The sequence below is a fragment of the Myripristis murdjan genome, chromosome 2, assembly GCF_902150065.1.
Source record: "Myripristis murdjan chromosome 2, fMyrMur1.1, whole genome shotgun sequence".
NCBI classification, from domain to species: Eukaryota; Metazoa; Chordata; class Actinopteri; order Holocentriformes; family Holocentridae; genus Myripristis; species Myripristis murdjan.
In genome coordinates, this window is record NC_043981.1 from 11,294,342 (window position 1) to 11,315,330 (window position 20,989).

Below are 20,989 nucleotides of genomic sequence, written 5' to 3' on the forward strand. Positions count from 1 at the left end.
TCATGGCACCGCTGGGCCTCTGGTGTGAGGATGACATACACCTAGAAATACATTTTCATGTTCGAAATGTGTTGTTGTCTTGGAGCTGCAGCCTCCATGTTCCTGCAACTCAACTTGTGTCTGTATCCTGTAACAAGTGACGATCTGAAACATTCAAACTTGTTAAACGACATGTTTTTCTTTCTTAATTAAGCCCCCTTTCATTCGTTAAATGCAATGTCAACATAATATTTTTTCATGTATTATTTCTGCACCACTTTTCAAATGTGTTATTATTTTTTCTTCTAAAACTGGGGCAACAGAAACTCCTCCATCAGCTACTACTTTAAGTTTGATTACAAGAACTGTTTTTTGGTAGCAAAGGTCTCAATTCAAATAGCAGAAAAGCAGCAAATTAAGGGCTGTTTTCTCTGCATATTAAATGAAAAAACAAGTTTCACTATTCCAATAATCCTACTGAATAATATATTATAACAGGAAAATATGAAGTAGGAAATGAATATTTCAGCCTCAGAGATCATTATATTCCAATGTCACAGAATTGTGATTCATTGTTAAACTGCAAAATATATCTAAAATTGGAATGCACAATACAGTTATAAACAATTAAGCATCAGTAAACAACAGTGTGAATTTCAATGGACACCACATGTTGTGTAACAGTGTTATCTTTAATGAATAATCACAATTACAGTAGGGAATATGTTACAATGATCATTCAGTTAGTTCAGTTATTTCTACTGACAAAATGCAAATACCATTTGAAAGAAGCAAAAAGGATTTTCATTCTATTAGAGTACAGTGGCTTGAAAAGCATTGTAATATCTAAGAAAAGGTCAGTTTTACATACTGGACTTCATTATAAACAGTAAATTACCATTGTGATGAAACCATGGTTAACTCTGTAAACTCTATGTCTGAGAAATATGAGCGTATTTCAAAACTGGGAAAGAAGTTGAATCCCAGATAGCATTGTGTCAAAAATGTTGAATTTACATCAGAATCTTGAAAATTCAGTGTCAAATTAACACTGAATCATGTGGAGGATTGCTTTTGAAGGTGACAAAAAGGCGACACTGAATCAAAAATGACTAATGCCTCAATCAAACATGGGATTTCTGACAAAGTCCAAGTGCTTTTCAGCTTTCTGAACACTTTTAAGTTTAGCCTGAAAAGCTCTGAAAAAAATACAGATCAGCAACGTAGGAGCTGGTGGCTCACAGGGTTGATAGTGGCATGATGTGTGTTGAGGGCCTGTGTCAAGATTTAGAGCCTGTGGGTTCAAGCCTCACCCAGCCCATGAATTTTTGAGAGCTGTAGTCCCAAGAAAAGTTTGAAAAGCTCTGAGGAAGAAAAGATACTGAAGCCTGTGAGACCTGGTGGCTCACAGGGTTGGATGGAAGCCTGAAGAGTTAGAGGTTGTGGGTTCAAACCTCAGTCTTGCTATGAATTTTGAAAGCCAAAGTCCCTGTGTAAAGCTTGAAGTTCTCTGAAGCATCACAAAGCAAATTAACCCAGTGGCTCAGAGTGTTAGGCTGCTGCTCGAAAGCTGAGAGGTTGTGGGTTCAAACCTCAATAAAACTACAACTTTTGAGACACAACAATCCAAGTAAACATTGAAAAGCTCTCAGAGGTGTGTGGAAGCTGGCTGCCCCAGTGGCTCAGAGTGTTAGGCCACTTTGTCAAAGTTTGGAGGTTGTGGGTTCAAGCCTGAGTAAAACTATAGATTTTGAAGTACAACACGTAAAGTGAAACCCAAAACTCTCTAAAGCATCTAAGAACAACGTGAGCCAGTAGCTCAGGGGTCTGAGCAGCCGCACGGAAACACCAACATCATCAGTTCAAGACCAGACCAAGGTGGACACACAGGGCAGAGCAGATCCAAACCACAGGGTGGAATCAGGGTGCGTGGAGACATGGAGACAGGTGGGGTGTAGTTGGATTCAGGGTGCAACAGCCCAGGTGCATCAGGTGAGATAGCTCAGATTGTCAAGTGTAGGGCGAGACAGGGCGAGACAGGGCGGGAGCTCAGATTGTCAAGCATAGTTGGATTCAGGGTGCAATACACCAGGTGAGTCAGAGTGCCACACCAAAAACTGGTTGCTCAGGGTGATAGGATTGTTAAATAGGCCTGTCCACATAGATTGACTCAAGGTGAAACAGAGTCATAGGTCTGACAGTCAGATGACCCACACACCCCTCCCCAAATGAGATGGGAAGTCATGCTCTAATTTTCTAAAATCTTTAGAAGACTTCAGCTCTACCCTTCCCCACAGTGCAGCTGCATAGCAACTTCACCCCCCCTTATATGTGCACTGCCAATTATACTCAACCCCCCCTCCCACATCATGTCACTTACATACAGCATGCACTAGGCCCCTAACAGCAGCTACACAGTGCCCTCACCCCTACTGTAAGCAACTGTCTATTACAGTCACCTCCTACCTTCACACATCAGATGCATTAGGCTCCTCACATTTGCAACCACCCTACAGTTGCATAGTACTCTAACCCCACTGCCAATTACACCCACCCTTCACATATCAGGTACTGTACACAACTAGCCTGTTTGGCTCCTAACACTTGCAGCTGCCCTACAGTGAAGTTATGTAGTACACCCCCCACCCACTATGCAAGTACAGCCAATTATACTCAGTTCACTATTTTAACACATCATGTCAATTACACATAGACTGTATTAGGTTCCTAACAGTTACATTTCTTTGGGCTGGCCTCTAGAAGCCATTAGTTATACTTTATCACTACAACCCAGATTAACACCAGCTTTTATCAATGCCAATTGTTCAACCCCAGGGTTTGAACCCACAACCAAACCAGATTGTGGTCCCCTCAAATCAGTTGCTCATCTATCTGAGCTATTTCCAATTAGCTCATGCATAGTTCTTTCCTTTATTTCTACATCCAAGTGCAACACTGATAACAACATAGAAACTTTCAAGAATGAACAGGCTGGGATTCAAACCTGTGACCTTGCAGGTGAGAGGCACCTGCTGATCTCACTGAGCTACAACCTCTGTCCTTTGATCCACTGGCTGGTTTATGTGAATGTTGAGTGTTGATGGACAGGTGTGTCACAGTGACCACTCCTCACATTCATCAGATTATTCTTGTTAATATGATGTAAACATGGACATTTGATAGTGTTTGAATTTTAATATGGTAAATCAGTGAAATAACTGATGCTCGATTGACAGCACTATATTTCAGCGTTTAATGACAGACGTGTTGATGCAATAAGAAGTTGATTCAATGCCACTTTGCTATCTGGGAACCAAAATCTCCATTTTAAATTTCCACTGAGTGATGAACCACTGGACTAATAGTCAGTCATAGAAAACAGGATAGCATTCCTACTTGGCTACTCACTGCCAACAGCAAAAATATCAGTTAACAGGGGTGTGTTACTGAAGTCATTAAATGTCATATGAAACAGAAGACTAACCAGCAGAGAAACAGGCCAATTTTGTGTACAGAGAGTTCAGCCTAAAGCCACATGCCACAATAACAGCAAGGGAAACTTTCAAGACAAAAAAAAAAACAAAAAACAGCTATATAAACAAATTCAACATGCAAAAAACCAAAACAAATCAAAACATGCATAACAGTTAGCTGAACATAGTTCAGAGTATTGGATGTGTCATAAGCACAATGCCATGAAGAGGCATTACTTTGGGCCCACGCTCAGGTCCCACACTGACACACGGTGCCAGGAGGCCCGAGAGAAGGCGCTTCTTCAATACACAAAAAGGTTCTCTCTCATCAACAGCACGTGTTCTTGTACAATTACTAATCACTTGTACAATGTGGCACGTTTGAGTCTGGAAAGAAACCAACGGGCTGGATTTCGCTGGCTTGTGATGAACTGAACGGCGAGCTCACTCAGACGTCACTCCTGCGGTGGCCATTTTGAACTTACATTGAGATAAACATTTAGCATTTTACAGATTCCCCTTTGCAAACAAAATAAAAACAACGCATCAGAGTCTCAAGAATCCAGAGGGATTCACAATTAATGGTAATATATTTAGCGATCAAAGAATCCAGTCTACTGTGACTAATTTTGCTATTGTGAAGTGATTTGAAGTCCTCACTTTTATGACCAACCTCATTCCCACCCTGAGTGTGGCGTAAGTTCAGAACGGCCGCCGTGGGAATAACACCGAACCCAAATATAAAACCTTTAACCCATGAAACAGGGTTGGGGTCCGTCCAGTCAACTCTCAGTACAAATGGAACTGATATACTGGTTAATGGCGGGATACTAATTCTCTTTTATTTCAAAGACTATACAAAGTTTTTTTTTTTTTTTGTATTTGGAAAACTATCTACTTTATACTGGACTGGATGACGAAGTTGAGAGCAATGATTTCATGTGTTGAAAAATGAACTGACCCCAACCTGGCCATGAAAAGCCTCACTCATTTTCACTTGTCTTTTCAGAATGAGCAGGCTGTAATGCAGCAGGAGGCCTATTACCAGCAAAACCATATTTCTCACACGGCATGTAATTTGAGCTCCTTTAGAGTGTAAGCCAGCCTCAAACCCTAACGCGGATAAATAAGTTGTAATACCTAAACATAGTAGGCAGACAACTCCTTTTGTTTCATTACATATTGAAATAATTGTCTCAAAGCTATTTCCACAAGATAAAACGTTGGAACATCTCAATTGGAACGTAAGTGTTGTCAATGCACTTCATCATATAGCAATACATCAACGGTGATTGATAAATAGGAATCAACAAGTCCATGTACTGTATATAACATCAGCGACTTAGTTAATGATACAATTTGTATCAAACAAAGTTTTTCTCTGTCTAGCATGGATTCAGCTGGGATCTGCTACAGACAACGGTGGACGCTGTCAGGCAAAAGCACAGAGGGGCACCAAGCCAGGGGGAATCTATTAAATATATTTACAATACATACACAGGTTTTATTTACTGATGTGGAAATGTGCTCCTCTGTCTGTAGCAGATACCAGAGTTGACCCAAAATAAAGGGCCAGAAAGAGAGAAAGAGAGCGAGAGGCAGAGAGAGAGAGAAAGAGAGAAAGAGAGAGAGAGAGAGAGAGAGAGAGAGAGAGAGAGAGAGCGAGAGAGATGTCCCTTACTAAAACTAAGGTACACACGACAGGGTCACCCATCTCTACAGCTACGACTGTGACCAAAATACTGACGTCATCTCAAATAAGACGACTATCATTCAGACACCTATTATTACCATCGTGAAAAAACACAAACAGCAGCACAAGACACACAAAGAGATTGATATAATACACAGACCTTGATCAAACAGTAGCTTCAAGTCATCCTAAGCACTTGTTTGAAAGTCATTTTGGATTCTTTTTCAGTGACTGACAACTTGCCTGACACTCTCTGCAAAGTGGTGAAACCAAAAAAAAAAAAAAAAAAAAAAAACAGCCATCTTGTGCTATGAGCACATGAAAGCAGAAAAGCGGTTGGTAAATATTTGCAAACACTATTTGGCTCTGGTTTGAGAATAAGTACAATGTACATAATGCATCTGCAGATTCCTTTAAACCACAGGCCAAAATGCTGAGAGAAGTGATAATCCTTGCTTGGCTTGATGTGATGGTAACTAAGTGGTGATTTGATGGACAGTACAAAAAAGTGCCTTGTGAATTCAATGCATAAATCCTGCATGTGAATGAAAAATAATAAGCTACTAAATAAATACAAGCAAAGAAGAAGAATTGAGCAGGTGTATACCAATCTTCACAAGTCGCACTTTGTCACTGTAAGACATTTCATCAGCTGACCATTGTCACCCTTCATGTCATTAGGTAGAATTGATTCAGCTCCACTGACCCTTGACCATTTGGATTATCAACAGCATTTTTTTTTCTTTAAAACGTCTGCATTACCTCATCAGTGTCTTTATAGAAGCATAACAATCCAAATGCATGTCAGCATTTCCAAAAGTGTCATCATACCAGACATGCCTGTTCTGAAGCATTACACTATTGGACGCATGTAACTTTGGCCCAACACTTGTTGCATCCTGCCGAGTTTTGAGGGACGTGATTTTCCACGTTCTCCAAGTTTTCCAGCTGAGGATGCTCCACTCCCCATTGATTTCCAATAGGAGACGACAGTGTTCCTGATCACAACTGCGAGGTTCGATCAATAGCCTGACTGGGCTTTTTCTGCCAAGATGGCAGCTGCCAGCTGCTGGGGGTCTGTGATGTGGGGGCTCCTGGCCATCACCCTGCTCACCAGCTCCGGGGGGAAGATGTTGCACAGGTTGACGTACACCTTCTCCCTAACGTCTCCATAGTGACCGTGTGCAGGGGACGCTGGGTGGTGGGACATGTAGGAGGGCGGGGCATGGGAAGGCACAGTGAGGTGGGAACTGGGAGGTGGGTACGGAGGGAGAGATGTGGTAGACGGGTGAGGTGGGTGAGGAGAATGGGCCGGAGGCGGCGGGTGGTTCAGGTAATGCGTTGGTGACGGGTGGAGACTCGGGTGAGAGGAGTGGTGCTGGTCGTAGCTGTCTTGTGCCCAGGGGGGCGTGTGCCAGGATGAATGGCGGCTGTCCAGCAGGCTCTGGTAAGCAGATGGCTCGTAGTGGGACGGCTGCGACTGGGGCTGCCTATAGTACGAGTCCCAACTGGGCAAAGCCTTTGGCCGATGGTGGTGGTGGGACGTCGAGAGGTGTTCGTACAGGCGTGAGTCCGACACGCTCTCTGCTCGGGTTGGGGCCAGACAGCGGCCAAGGGGAGACCCAGGGGGGTGAGGGTTGGTCTGGGGCAGGGAGTGGTAGTCCCCTGGGCAGCTGGAGCGGGCGGACAGTGGCTGGTGCTGGAGGTGAGGGGGTAAAGGGTACAGGGGTCGCTTCGGGGGAGCATCCGGAGGCTGATCGTGGGCACAGTTTTGCCCGCGTGTCAGGCTCAAGTGGTAGCTGTGGACCCCAGTGTTAGACGTGTGGATATTTGCGTAGTCGGAGGGATGAATGCCCCGAGGTTCATGATGGGGATACAACCGGCTGTGGGGATTCGCGTAATGGAGCCCGTCTTCCAGTAACGTGTCCGAGGGGCATCCGGGACACGTTCTGTCGCTGTAGGAGTCGCAGCTGCTACTGCAACTCACACTGCTTTCACTGCCGCATTCAGAGCCGGCAGAGCCCATGGAGCCCAGCCGCAGGTCCGTGTCATTGGGGAAGCGACAGTCTGGGCTCCGTCGGGAGGAGAGACTCAGGCCCGAGTAGGCCCGCGTTACTGAGTAGTAGCTCAGATCTGGAGACTCACAGTGGGGGTAAAGGTCATGAGTGGAAGGTGGTAGGAGCCCGTGAGGAGTGGCCGCTCTGGACGGCTGGTCCTGGAGGAGGCTGAGGCCAGATGGAGGGCCTCCCGGCGCAGGAGACATGGTTACACTCCCACTGCAACTACTGCTGCTGCTAGCACTGCTGCTACTGCTACTGCTGCTGCTACAGATGCTGTTCTTCTGGCTTTCCCCTCTCCCCTTCGCCAGCAGCTTCTCCTCAGCATCGCTGTAGGACAGAGCTCGGATGCTGGGGTCCGACTGCCTTTTCGGGGCACCTTTTTTGGCCTCAATGCTGCCAGCCGGTACACTGTGGCTCTTCACTAGCCCAGCGTCGCCCTGGTTCTTTGTGGTAACGCAGGTCTTGGCACTGGCACGCAGTTCATCCGCCACAGCACGCTGGGGCTGAGCGCCTCTCTCTGGGTGGTAGTACTTACATTTGTGACCGTAAGTGCACTTCTTTCCTAGAGGCAAGGAAGGGGACAGAGGACACCAGGTTGACCACAGCTGAAGGGGGAGCCATCAAGTCAATATGCCATCTTTTCACTGCTAAACCCATTATGAAGACAAACTGTCACTTGAGACATGCATGATGTGATATCAGGGTTATAGTCAAATATTTTCAGCTTTCACCTCAAACATTTCTAATAGGTTATACAGAAAAATTATTTCAGTATTGGACAACATTCTGGATGCACTTTGAATCAATCATCATTGTCCTGTTTCTTGGACAAAATAAGACCTGCAAAGATCATTTTTATGTGCATTTGGGTGAGTTTTCGCAAGTATCTTTGCTCTCACCGTATGGACAAGGCTGTTTCTTCTGTTCAGGCATGATAGGTCTTTTCCTCAGGAAGTTGTCTAGGCTAGGACCATGACGGCCAAGTGGGTCATCTGGGGGCATGAACCTGAGATTGAAAAAGCCATGGGAATTTAATCAGTAAGTGTTGAAGGAAAGTACCTAAGTGTTTTTTGTCTATACACACTCCGCACAGTTGGAGATTATCAGTACTTGTTTCCCTACCTTCTGAAGAAGTAATTTGCCTCCAGTCATTTTCGAACCGTATGCAAAACAGCTTCCACAGAAAATGAAAATTGCACGAGCTAGATAATCCATCACAGTAAGAATGAAACCTTAATTTGGTTTAGTCAAAGTTCCTGTTTTATCAATATTTCATGACTGGCGATCACCTGAAACCCACAGGAAAAATGGATATAGACCCTGAAAAACATGTCACCTTCAAAAACACATCCTCACATTCATTGCCTTCAGTAATTTATCTTGTCACAAGAATTCCCCTTTAAAAACAACAGGCAGCTGACAAATAATGTCACAGCAAATGTCACGGCAGTCATGAAAATCTCAGTCACAGTTGCCCTTTTGCATCTCAGAGGGAGAAATTACCCTGAATTAAACCTACATGAAACATGAATGTGTGCACTAGCGCTCTGAGCACAGGTCTATCAGGCTGAGATTATCACATGGAAACCTGTCTGCCCCCTCGACCGCCCCTCCTTACTTGTCGTTGACGAATGAATACATCAGCAGCCGCTCGTCGATGAACTTCTTCCACTCGGGCTTCTCGTTTGCCAGGTCGCGGTAGTTGTCATTGGAGACGATGATGCCGTCTGACTCATAGGCCAGCTTGACGATGAAGCGGTCGTCATAGCAGACCACACGGCGGCCCTGGACGCGCCGCGAAGGAGTGAAGACCAGAATCTTTTCCTTCTCTAGGCGACGCAGGATCTCCTGATCTGTGGGCAGAGGGAAAGATGGGAGGCTTTAAGAGAAATGCTGCCACGGTAATCCCAAAACTGGCTTCAGCTTCACTGTTACATAAATTTTACACAATCAATTAAACATATGTGCCATGACTGCTGGTGTGTGTGTGTGTGTGTGTGTGTGTGTGTGTGATCAGAGGGGGTCCTGATGTCGTGCACCGACCTGTTATGGGGGCGTCGGGGCGGGACTGCTCTTTCCTCCAAGCAGGCACAAACACCGTGATGTCATGGTGACCGCGCTCAACGAACCAATCAACCGCCAGCTGGATACCATGGCAGGAAAACACTTCCTTGTTGCCATGGCTACAGGCCCCCGAAAGAGAGGCAGCAGGTGGTTATCAAATAAACATTTTGCGGTTTGAATATATGGAAAAATGATGGATACTAAAACGCCATTTTTTTCACCACTTAAAATTCTGGATCCAGATGCTGACAAGTAATTACAAACTCTCAGCCTTAATTCTGAAAATTTCAGTACTGAAACAATTAATTGATTAACTGAAAATTTTGATTGACTGATTAATTTGTTTTAGTGATTTTATCAAGTCAAATTACTAAATTTAAATGCAATGATTTGGTTGCTTTTCTCCATTTTATATCATTGCACAATGGATGTACTCTTAATTATTAATCAATGAACAAAATAAAACTATCAACGGGTTAATCAACAATAAAAATAATTGTTTCCATGTAATATTCACCTCATGGCCACGTTACTGCCATCCACAACAATGGGCCGCAGGTTGTCCTGGTCGCCCACAGAGTCTGCAGGACAGGGGGAGTCTGACCGCTGGCCCTCCAGCGAATCAGAACAGCCACACGAGGAAGAGGAGGATGAAGAGGATGAGGTAGAGGCTAATGATCCAGTCGTCTGCTCGCTGTCTGATTTGGTGCCCAGTTTGACCAGCTCTCCCAGTATGTCATTGATAAGCGTGTCCGGGCCGAGCTTAGACAGCACCAGGCGCACCGTCTCCTCAGAGTAGCCCAGCTTCAGGGCAAACTCCAGCTTGGCCTGGTACTCCTTCACGCCGGAGCCGGCCCTGGGCTCGTCCCCCGGCCCGGCCCCGGCCCCGGCCTCTGACGTTGAATCGGACACAGATGAGTCCGGTGGAGTCTCGGACGGGCACGGACACGGGGAAGCGGACGGGGAGTGAGAGGGGGTGATGTGTTCGGGCTCGGGTGGCAGTTCGGACGGGAGCTCTGGAGGCCCCTCAGTCCCCAAGTCCACACACGGGGTCCGACAGAGTGGCTGGTGGGTGTTCTTGCTGTGAGCCGGCCCGCCCTCCCCTCCATCTGGGTCAGGGCCGGCAGCGACGGCGACGCCGGCACTGGAAGTCAGCACTGCCTCGTACTCGGCGTCGGACCCGGGGTTCTCCTCCGCCTCCCCAGGGGAAGGGGAACTGGCGGTGCTGCTGTTGCCGGAGCTCTCCCCCTGCTCCTCCATAGCAGGGGGCCCGTCAGCACCGCCAGCCTGCCGGTCAGCCCCTGCTACGTGGAGGTATTCCAAATCCAGCCCCAGGTCGAGGATGTGGCCTGCTCCAGTCTCCACATGGTCCTTCTGGCCCATGGATCTGTCACAGACATCCAGCGCACCGGGCCGACTGCTGCCCGCTCACAAAGCTCGACTCATTGGCACCTAGAGAGAGAGACCAACACATGAATTATTGTTGCTGAGCATTATTCTTACTTTTTTATTATTTACATGTACCTGTCTGTATGTGTGGATGTTTGATATGTGCGTATACAGGAAATTTGACAAATTTTCCTGATGTGCTATCTCTCCTATTTTCTGCTTTTCGTACACAGGGCACCCGAGTGAGAGAAAGTTTACTCTCTTTCACTTTCTCTTTCACTTGACTGTTATCAGTTCACAGCAGAAACCAAACTAGAGGAAGTGATAAAAAGATTAATGTAAATACCTCTGTGCGCATTTCCATCACAAAATGACTGGCCAGAAATACTTCAGTGAACAAAAGAAGCTTTCTTATATTTTGGCAGAGGTTAATGATACAGCTCCTAAATATGTTTGCTGCCAGAAATGTGTGTGTGTGTGTGTGTGTGTGTATTCTACTAATGATATGATATTCCCTAATAATATTCTCTGTTTCCATAATGATTGGTAATGGACATTAAACACAGGCTGCACACTCCATAATGTAAGATTAAAGTTTAATGATCCATGTAGGAAAACTGGGTAAATGCCGGAGGAGTGGGAGTTATGCACACTCATATTTCACACGGCTCAAAGACAAGTATCAGCTGGAGTTGCCTGGGAGCCAGAAGAATTATTGAAACATGTGAAATAAGACCTGTGAAACAAGATGAAATGTAGTCAAATGAGTGGGAGGATTTGCATTGAGACACCTGAATATATATACAACAGTCAAGGCTGACAGTTTAGTTTAGTTTGAATTCTCTGTCTAGGAAAATCAAGCCTCAGACATCCAAACACTGGGAGGCCCTGAGCTGATATTTACATTGGCTCTGACTGGCTGCCTTGGGCACTGGGGGTCTCCGGCGGGGCACAGATTGGCTGAGACAAAGGGCCAGTGGGGGCCTCTCACCCTAATTAATGGACTCCCGCTTTTTCCGTCTGGCCCCAGCGTGTTTTTATAGGGCTACGCAACGGCACATTCATCTAAGGGGGAACAGAGGGTGAACTGTTCAGAAAAAAACACACCCAGCCGTTGGCTCGGAGACGCACAAACCCTCCCCCCTCTCACTCTACCTGGTAATTAAGGCCCATATGCTTCTTCCCATTGGCCTGGAAGAGTCACTCTTTATAACACAGAGGGACTCTGAGGTCACGGAGCCAATCAGCATAGTGCATCTGGGGGCCCCGGGGCGTAGGATGCAGTTAGCACTAATCTGATTGGTGTCAAACGGTTAAGAGAAATCCATGCAAATAAGAGGAGGCATCTTGGAAAGTTAATCCAAGATCAGGAAAGCGGTAATCTCCTGAAACGAAATTGCAAGCACAGCCTTTTCTAATGATGCTGAAATTAAAATTAATGGAATTAAGACTTTCTTTTATTTAATTTCCATGGACATTTTCAGTATAAACTGTCAAATTCCTCCTGTGTGTACCTTCAACAAATCAATCCTGTGTCAGTGTTTTTTTCATTATTAACTCCCCATTATAAGTTCTCTGAATCAAAATATCCTGACATCTCTCAACCCAAATCCACGTTATCTGGCTGGAATGGCGAGTGACTTAAGCCTGTGGGTGGAAGGGGAGGAGGGAGAAGAGGGAGAGGAGGGGAGTGAGTGCGCATTTTATGAAAAAGGGCTGCCTAGCAACGTGGCCGTGGTACTGTTGCTAAGCTACAGCTGTTGAAAGCATTTCCCCTTCCAAATGCCAAGACAGAGGCTGTGGCGTTCACTTGGCGAGACCCCCCCCCCCCCCCCCCCCCCCTCCAACACACACACACACACACACACACACACACACACACACACACACACACACAGAGAGAGGTCTGATGTGCAGGAGGGAACAGAGGGAGGGGCTTAAGTGTGCCCGTCAACCCCTCCACCACCCTTCACCCATCCGCCCACCCACCCAACAATGAACCTGCAGGGGTGATTAGGACTGGGACCTTGGCATCAACCATTGTGGGCGTTCATGGTACTTGTGTACGTGCGCACACACTCACACACACACACACACACACACACATGAACACATCATCTCCCTCACAAAGTGACTCATGCTGCTGCTGAAAGAGCGGCGCTAGTGGGAGCATTTCATGGCGCGCTGTGCTCCGCTCTGCTGTTCTGATTCAAAGCCAAAACCAATTTTTCATGTGAGCCTCCTCAGTCCAACACACACACACACACACACACACACACTGACACACACACACACACACATTGAACGAAGGGTTCCAGACTCTGATGCAGCAAACAGGAAGCAGATCATGTTTGAGATGACTGTTTTACATGTCACCACATCAGACGTGTGCACAGGTGTGTCAGGAGGCCTGCTCGGGTCATGGAAAAGTGACGGTGACTAAAAACTCTGGTGGGGAAAACCCAACCACCGGCCAATCCGAGCACGTTACAACCAACACCAAAAATGCAAATCGATTCAATTTAAATGAAATCTGACCCCGGCAGCGAGCCCCTAATGATTACACAGGCACATGTAGAAAGATTTTACAAGTGAAGGCAGGGGTTTTTGAACATTTGTCACGTTCCGGAAACCAAAGTGACTCTCATTAAGCTGTAGACCGCCGTGCGAAGTGACTCTGCCTTAGAGACCCTGACATGAAAAGAAACTCCACGATGCGTCAAGTATTTCATTATCTAGATGTAATACTTCAATGTGGACAAACAGCTTCTTTAACTTGGAAGCTGAAGTAGCGACAAAGTCAGAAAATATAATTTTTTCCATATTGCACAATGTCAAATACATATTGTGATTGAAGCTACATCATTGAAGTGAAATATCCAAAGCCAAGATGCCACTGTTTCAAGGCTGCAGCATCACATCAAAGATAAAATATAGAGATGTCTCGGGCATCATTTTATACACATTTCCCTGCAATTCAGCAGAACATATTTTGGCATCTTTGGAAACCTGTGCCTTCGCAGCATCAGGCCCACTCACAGTGGCCGAACGCCAGGCCGACCCAACCACAATTATGTCCACAGTCTGCATGCTGCAGGCCGGAGGGGGGGTTGATTTGTTCGCATCTTTCAAACATCAGTGGGCCAGCTCCCACACACAGCAGAATTGGTGGCGCGCTTTGATGGAGGCAGTAATGAATATGTAACACAGTGCTTACAGCGCTTTGTGTGTGTGTGTGTGTGTGTGTGAGAGAGAGAGAGAGAGTGAGAGTAAAGGAGGTGGGGGGTGAGAGTGACTGGAAGGGTCCCGGTCCTGCGGTGTGAAGGGGCGGGCTGGGAGGGGTCGGGGGGGCGGTTGTCTGGCAGTACATCTCCACATGCTTGACACTGTGCAATAACTATGAAAAAAAGGGGGCTGGAGCAGCATAATCAGCAGCCAAATACAGTATGTGTGTGTGTGTGTGTGTGTGTACGCGCACGTATCGAGATGGAAACATGGAGGCGTGCTAGGCTTTCCCCGCCAGCAGGGCAACAGATGTCTGCTGAGCAGTGTGTGTGTGCAACTGGTGTTCCCCCCCCTTCCCGCACATGCACACATACACACATACACACACACATACACACACACACACACACGCTGCACCCCTGTCCCACACAGCCGACAGAGTGAGAAGAAAGACGCAGCGGGACAGACAGGCAGCACTGACACTCACAGAGAGGACAGCCGGTTGGACTGAGGCTGCGAGATGTACACACACACACACACACACCCACACACACACATATATATATATACACATATACAGAGTCCAACATCTTGGCTCAAGCCGTGCTTGCTGCAAACATCCCACCAGCCTCTTCTGACCCAGATTAAGAGGCCTACTTTTTTTAATACCCCCCTCCTCCAAAAAAAAAAAAAAAACAAAAAAAAAACATAACATTAGCCCATCCCCCGTCCGCTCCATATCAACACAGATTACAGATTACACTTCTGGTAATGCATTCTACCATTGTTTTATGGTGTGTGTGATTATTTCTGAGTATATTTCCATCAGAAACTTTGTACTTAGAGAATTATGTCTTAATCTAATTATATATGTAAAGCACTTTCAGCTGCAATGAAGGGGTTAAATTTCATCTTGTGCTTTGACAATTCCTTTCCCGACTCATCATTGCTCATTTCTGCTCAGAAACAGAGGATGACCAGCACATTCTTCTCTCATGTTGAGCTCAGTAGAGAGGAATCCCATTATTTCACAACGATCTGTCACTGTTTTCTGCTTCTTTTGGATCAGATTATTTGGTGAAGTCAACGGTTTATGTTGTTTAGGCCCGAGCTGCCGTGCTCTACTCTGACCTTGAAGATCTAAGGAAGAGGAGGATCAAAGGGGAGACAGGAGATGCAGGAGCGACCTGTCACACAGGTACCACTGCTGCAGACGGGACACCACAAATTGTCCACTTCCTTCCAAACCTCTCAAAGGCCTCGGCTGTGTGGGACTTCACAACAGAGATAAAAATCAAGGCAACTGATTTGAATGTAACAGAGACCGGCTGGCTGATCTAAGAGGCCAAATTTAGGTGTGACATTCAGCATGCAGGCAGATAGAGGTGGAAAGTTAATAATACTCACCGGTGACTTCAGAAGATTTTGGCCTGTGATGCGAATTAGGAAAAAAAAAAAAAAAACTCAAGGTGGTAAATTAGCTCATTCCTGCCATTTTAAATCCGTGAAGCCCAGATTTCCAAAACTTTCAAAAGATAAGTTCCAAAGTTGTCCCTCTCTCTCTCTCTCTCTGTCCTCAGCTAAATCCAAGGATGAGTCTGATCCTCGGCCACATGCACAGAGCATCCAACTCCAGTCCAGCCAAGGCCCTCTGTCCTCACTCACCGAGTGTGTGTGATTTCCAGAGCTGAGTGTGTGTGTGTGTGTGTGTGTTTTTTTTGCCTCCAGAAGAAGCAAGGCAAGTTGGACAATGAGTGGCAGAACAGATGGACCAACAATGTCTGCCACCCCCCCCTCCTGGTTTGAGTGGCTGGTTTTCGACCAATGGGAGCGCGCTTGGTCTTACAATGAGATGCAGGGACAAGAAGAAAGGGGGAGAGGGGCGGGGCCTTGAGGGCAGATGCCTGCAACACCCAGTCTCCCTGAGGCACGCGTACTCAACACACTCCTTTGGGCTTGTCTCTCTCTCACACACACACACACACGCACACACTCTGCCCTCCTTGCTCTGAAAGGGCTTCCCCTGTGTGGCCGATGAATCAACGAGGGGGTGGGCGGCTGAACAATGGAGCGACACAATGGGAGGCTGGGGAGGGCAGCTGCAGTGTGAGGGCTGGTGCTATTACGGCCCCGGGCGGCAATGGAGAACACCTGGCTATGGAGAGCTGCAGTCACTCTCCTCTCTTTGTCTCGGATTGGGGGTGGAATGGGGATGGGTGGGGTGGGGTGGGGGGGCGGTCAAACTGAAAGAAAGGGCCAAGGCTCGCTGAAAGCCGAGCGTGGCCTCTAAGAGAGTGCTAGCGGAAAAGAGGGGGACTGTGGCCGCGCTGAAAGGGAAGAAAGATAAGCGTGGGGGGGGGTGGGCGAAGGACATCAAAAAGTTTTATGTCCCAATGAGAGCAAAGAGGGGATGCTTCCTCATTGTTGTGGCACACTTAAGGGCAGATGACTCGGAAGCACAAAGCCTTAGATTTCTCTCTCGCTCCTTACTATGTGTTTATGCAGCCGGTTACAATAAGAACCGGGCTGATAGGAGCCGAATTTCTTGCGTTATTGTGGCTACAAAGACACGCCTGAGTCTAAAGGACACAGTGACACGGTGCAAGGACGCGACTTCTCTCTCCTGACGTCTACGCCGGCTAAAAATTAAACATCCCTTCTAACCATAATGCCTTATTGTGCCATGAGGGCATGCATTTTTGGCCCTGGCAGCCACAGTCAGAGTGTCTACCTGTTGAGTCACACCAAGCCACTAAAATGTGCACACAAGTCGATGTGGCTTACTGGCAACGTGGCAAATACAATAAATTTGCCTGAGAGAAGAGATCAGCCTCATGGTTGGAGTTTAAATTGACAGGAGAACCAGCAGCTTTTAGAGAAAGTGCACTTTTAATAAATAAGCCAGAGAGGAATGTTTAGCACGTTTTCATCAGTGTAAATTATTTGGGCAGTGCGATCCCCTCAGACTTTCTCCTTAATGAAACAGAAAGCTCTGATTACGAGCCAAGTGGGTGCAAAGGGCTGAGTGTGGACCGTAACTTGCACTCTGCCTCGGAGACAACAGACCCACAACATGAGGGCCTTCACCTTGTTTTACAGTGTAAAGTGAGCATGAAACATGTGAGATTGTCTGCCACTTGAGCACTGAAGTGATGCGGCGATGCGGGTGTCTGCCGGCATCGTGGTGGTAAAGATTCCTGATTTACCAGTCGATCTTCATTCTGACCCTCCGCCAAGCTCGTGAGCTGCTGGTATCGGACGAAAAGAATGAGATCATCGATACAGGAGGCCGAAATCAGATTTCTCCTCAAGGTTAAAAAGCTAAGAGATCGGTGGGGGAAGACCTCGGAGTTGACTGAGATGAGTCAGCTGAGGTGGTTCAAGCACCGGGCAAGGATTTGGAAGTAACCTCGATGCCAGGCTGGAGGAAGCCCCTCGATCACCGTGGAAAACAGCCCAACCAATCAGACCCACCAAAATTTGTGTGTGCTCCATATTTTGCCAACCATTTTTTTGCCCTCACTCTTTCCCTGGCTGAACAGAAACCACAAATCCTCTCCGTTGGGTAAAACTAGGTGTCCGAGGAAACAGGGGCGTTGATCAAAGCCGTGAGGAGGTGTGCTGGGAAGAGCCCCGGGGTCAATCCAGGGAAAGTTAGAGCATCTAGCCTACATCTCCCAGCATGCCTAGAAGTGCAGAAGTGAGATCCACAAAGGAGGAGCTGGACAAAGCTGTCCGGGAAAATGGGCTCCGCCTGCCCTGTTGGCACCGAGAGCCTGACCTGGGTTAGTGGTTAGGTAGTTATTCTGTAGGAGTTTAACTGAGTCAGTGTGTAATTTATGATAGAATATGCTGTTTTTTATTACTACCCAAGATTTATTCAGCAAGTTTTGAGCATTTTCAGTCAGTTCTGTGGAGTTTTGCTGTGTATTGTGATAGAAATCGTACGTATTGTGATACGTATTAAATCATGAGATCCTTTGCCAACATCCAATTCTAGTAATTGGTAATGGGCAGCACCAAGATACAGAAGACACTGAAACTATTACCTCAGCGGTTTAAGGAGGGGGAAAAAAATCAGCGAGTAGAGAAAGAAGGAAGTGAAACATCATGGAAACAGGTTATTATGTCATGAAACGTGTCCCAGGTATCACAGTGTGTGCTCTCCTGAAACGTGGCTGCTTAAATAAGAGCTGCTGGTGGCCAAACAGAAAAGTGTTCTTAGTGAATTTGCCTGATTAAATAATAAAGTGCTGTGGGTCGGCTGCCTGGCTGGATCGAGGGTAAACAGTGCGGGAGGTGCGGCAGCTGACCCGGTGCGCGGCGCCTGTTGTAACCAAACACAGAGCGGGTTTCAGTTGACAGCGCTCTGTTCGCCATCTGCTCTAATGAACAGGTGTGTGATCAGAACAACTGCAGACCTGCTTTTCCTCTTGGCAGACAGATAAACACAAGGCACGGACAAAAACAAAAAACAAAAAAAAAACACAGGTTAGCGGCACAGTTCACTGCAGGTTCAGGCCGCATTCACGCAGTTTCCTCCTCTGAGGCAAGAATGAGAAACATTCACAGAGGTGGTGAAAGAGCAGGAGAAACAGCCGAGTCAGACATATTTTGTTTTATGACCTCATATCTTTTAAAGACAGGCAGCACTGAGGCGGGTCAAAAAGAAGTAAAAAAAAAAAAAATTCTTGGCATGCTTTCTTGTTTGGTGAGAGCAGAGGCACTTACCACGTTTAAATTATTGAAATTCAGTTTCGTTTTTGTCAATGATGGATTACTGATCGGAAACCATCTGAACTCCCTCCATCTGGCTTATGGCAAATGCTTCAAATCAATTGAAAACAATGTCTGCCCCTCGTTTTTAGCATCACAAGCAGACCTTTTGACCTCTCTGGTTTATCTCCTGACCCTTGTGTTTGCACTTCGCACTGCTAAACAGTGAGCACACACTACCAGGTTAAAAGGTCAGGATATCATGGGAACATTTAACAGTATGGCATCTGTGTGACATCCAGATCCACATTAATACAAAGTGGAAAGAGAAAACCTTGGTGGGCAAAAGGTCCAGTGTATCAGTGGTGCAGGTCTAAATAAGTTTTCACATTTTTAAACTCACAATGAAATGAATTCATGTTTCACCTTGCTATCAAATTCCCTATATCATAATAAGCACTTATTTATAATTTAACAGCATTCATTTTTTTTTTTTTTTTTCCAAAGGGAAGAGAGCAAAACCCTGTTGCTTCTTGTTCCTGGAACACAGTGTATTTTTAGTGATCACTTCATGGTGTACCGGTAGGCGTACACACACACACATCCCGGCCAATAACAAGATCATAGATTTCTGAACAATCTCCCATCATCTCCAACCTGCAACTTGACAACTCACAGAGAAATGAGAGCGGTGACATCCTCTCACACCCCGCCTGGGTTACCTAACACACTCTGGTTTCATCCCAGCAGCTGGATTTTACTCATTTTGAGTAATCTGGACTTTGTGACTGTTCAAAATGACACGCTTGTGATATCAAATTTCTCTTGATGACCAAAAATAAACCAAATTATGCAAACAACACCCCACCAAAACAGTTTCCGTCTGACTTTACCAGCACCTGTGCCTCAAATTCATGAAACCAGTTGCAAACAAGCTTTATAGGCATTATGAAACTTATTGAACCCTTGAAAACGACACAAATATGACTCCAGCCTCACCCTAGAAACCCAGAATAAACTACTCCAGTCATGAGGGGAGACCAAGGGGGGGTCTCTGAGGCACAATATGAAACAAAACCGAGCAGCAGCAGCCAGGATCTCCAAGCCAGGGTGGTGGACAGAAGAAAGGACAGAAGAAAGGAAGAGGAGAGGGTGGGAGAGGCTCATGGGACAGCTGCTGGGCCGAGCACACACTCACACACATCATCATCATCATCATCATCATCAAAAGCCTGGACAGTGTCTGCTCTGATCCTCAGGGAGCCCTGGTACTATTACTAGCAGAGAGTAGCAGGGAGACAGGTGATGGGTGGAGAGGCACACACACATATGGCCTGGATTCTGCATCTTTGTCTAATTAAATTCACAACAGATAACTAGTTGGAGCCTGAATCCTGCCCGGGCCTCCTCCGTTCACTCTAATGCACACAGGAAAATCATGAAAAAATAAAATATGTCACACACACAGCATCGTTTCAGAGGCAGACTGGCCGCAGCTGCTCCCCCCGCCTGTTGAACGGGGCCTCATTCTATACAAAGTCCATAAGGATGTTGGGGAGCGCGCACAGGGGCGTGCACGGTCACTGCAAACCCAGCACCGTCACGACCTCGGCTCGGCTTCACCCACGGAGAACCGCCGCCCGTCACGCCGGCGCGTCCGGTCGATGGACGAGGAAAAACACACACTCACCTGGTCCCTGCCGCCGGTGGAGCCGCGGTTCAAAGTGTGTGTTCAGACGGACGAAGGTTCCCATCACATTCTGGCGACGCAAAACATCCGGCCAGGCTGCAGCGTGACCCAGCCGAGCGAGCGGCGTCAAGCTGCCGGCGCCGAGCGAGCGACTTCCGCCCTGCCCGCGCGCCAAAATAAAAGCCCACGTGTGTCGTATGTGGAATTAAAGTTTCATTGATCCCGAAAATCGACATAAAACAAAATAATTTCCATGAACTGTGTGGAAGGTGTGTAGGTATTTGTGTTTTGAGTTTTTTCTTTATTATTTGTGGAGATTATTATGTTTTGAAGGCTCAAAGTTTCACCAACTTTGCCAACTTGATTTAATAGTTATAGGCAGGGGCGCTGCCAGGAATTTTGGGCCCCATGAAAAAAATATGTATCTACTCGATTATGGTTTAATAATTTTATATTAGTTTTTACCTTTCTTTGGGGCCCTTGGAATTGTCCTAACTTTCCCCCATATACGGCGCTCCTGATTATAGGCTCAAGAGAATTAATACTAACATGCCGAATCATTTCGATTAATCGATATATTACTCTATATTCTAAAAACACACTTATAAGGTGAATTATATGTAGTAAAACTAATGTTTTCCATAAGGCTGGACCGAGTGTGACAGTCTCTGACAACCAGTACCGGGACTGCCACATGGAA

General features: G+C 46.5%; 1 protein-coding gene across 1 annotated transcript; it reads right to left on the bottom strand.

Annotated features, from left to right (window-relative positions):
* Window positions 1-652: 652 nt before the first annotated feature.
* Window positions 653-20,487, bottom strand: LOC115373856 (probable ribonuclease ZC3H12C). Its single transcript, XM_030072456.1, has 6 exons — window positions 20,290-20,487; window positions 9,787-10,721; window positions 9,249-9,388; window positions 8,824-9,058; window positions 8,105-8,211; window positions 653-7,767 (listed from the first exon to the last, which is right to left on the bottom strand). The coding sequence occupies exons 2-6, from the start codon at window positions 10,650-10,652 to the stop codon at window positions 6,167-6,169; spliced, it is 2,949 nt and encodes a 982-aa protein (XP_029928316.1). The 5' UTR covers window positions 10,653-10,721; window positions 20,290-20,487; the 3' UTR covers window positions 653-6,166.
* Between the last annotated feature and the right edge of the window lie 502 nt (window positions 20,488-20,989).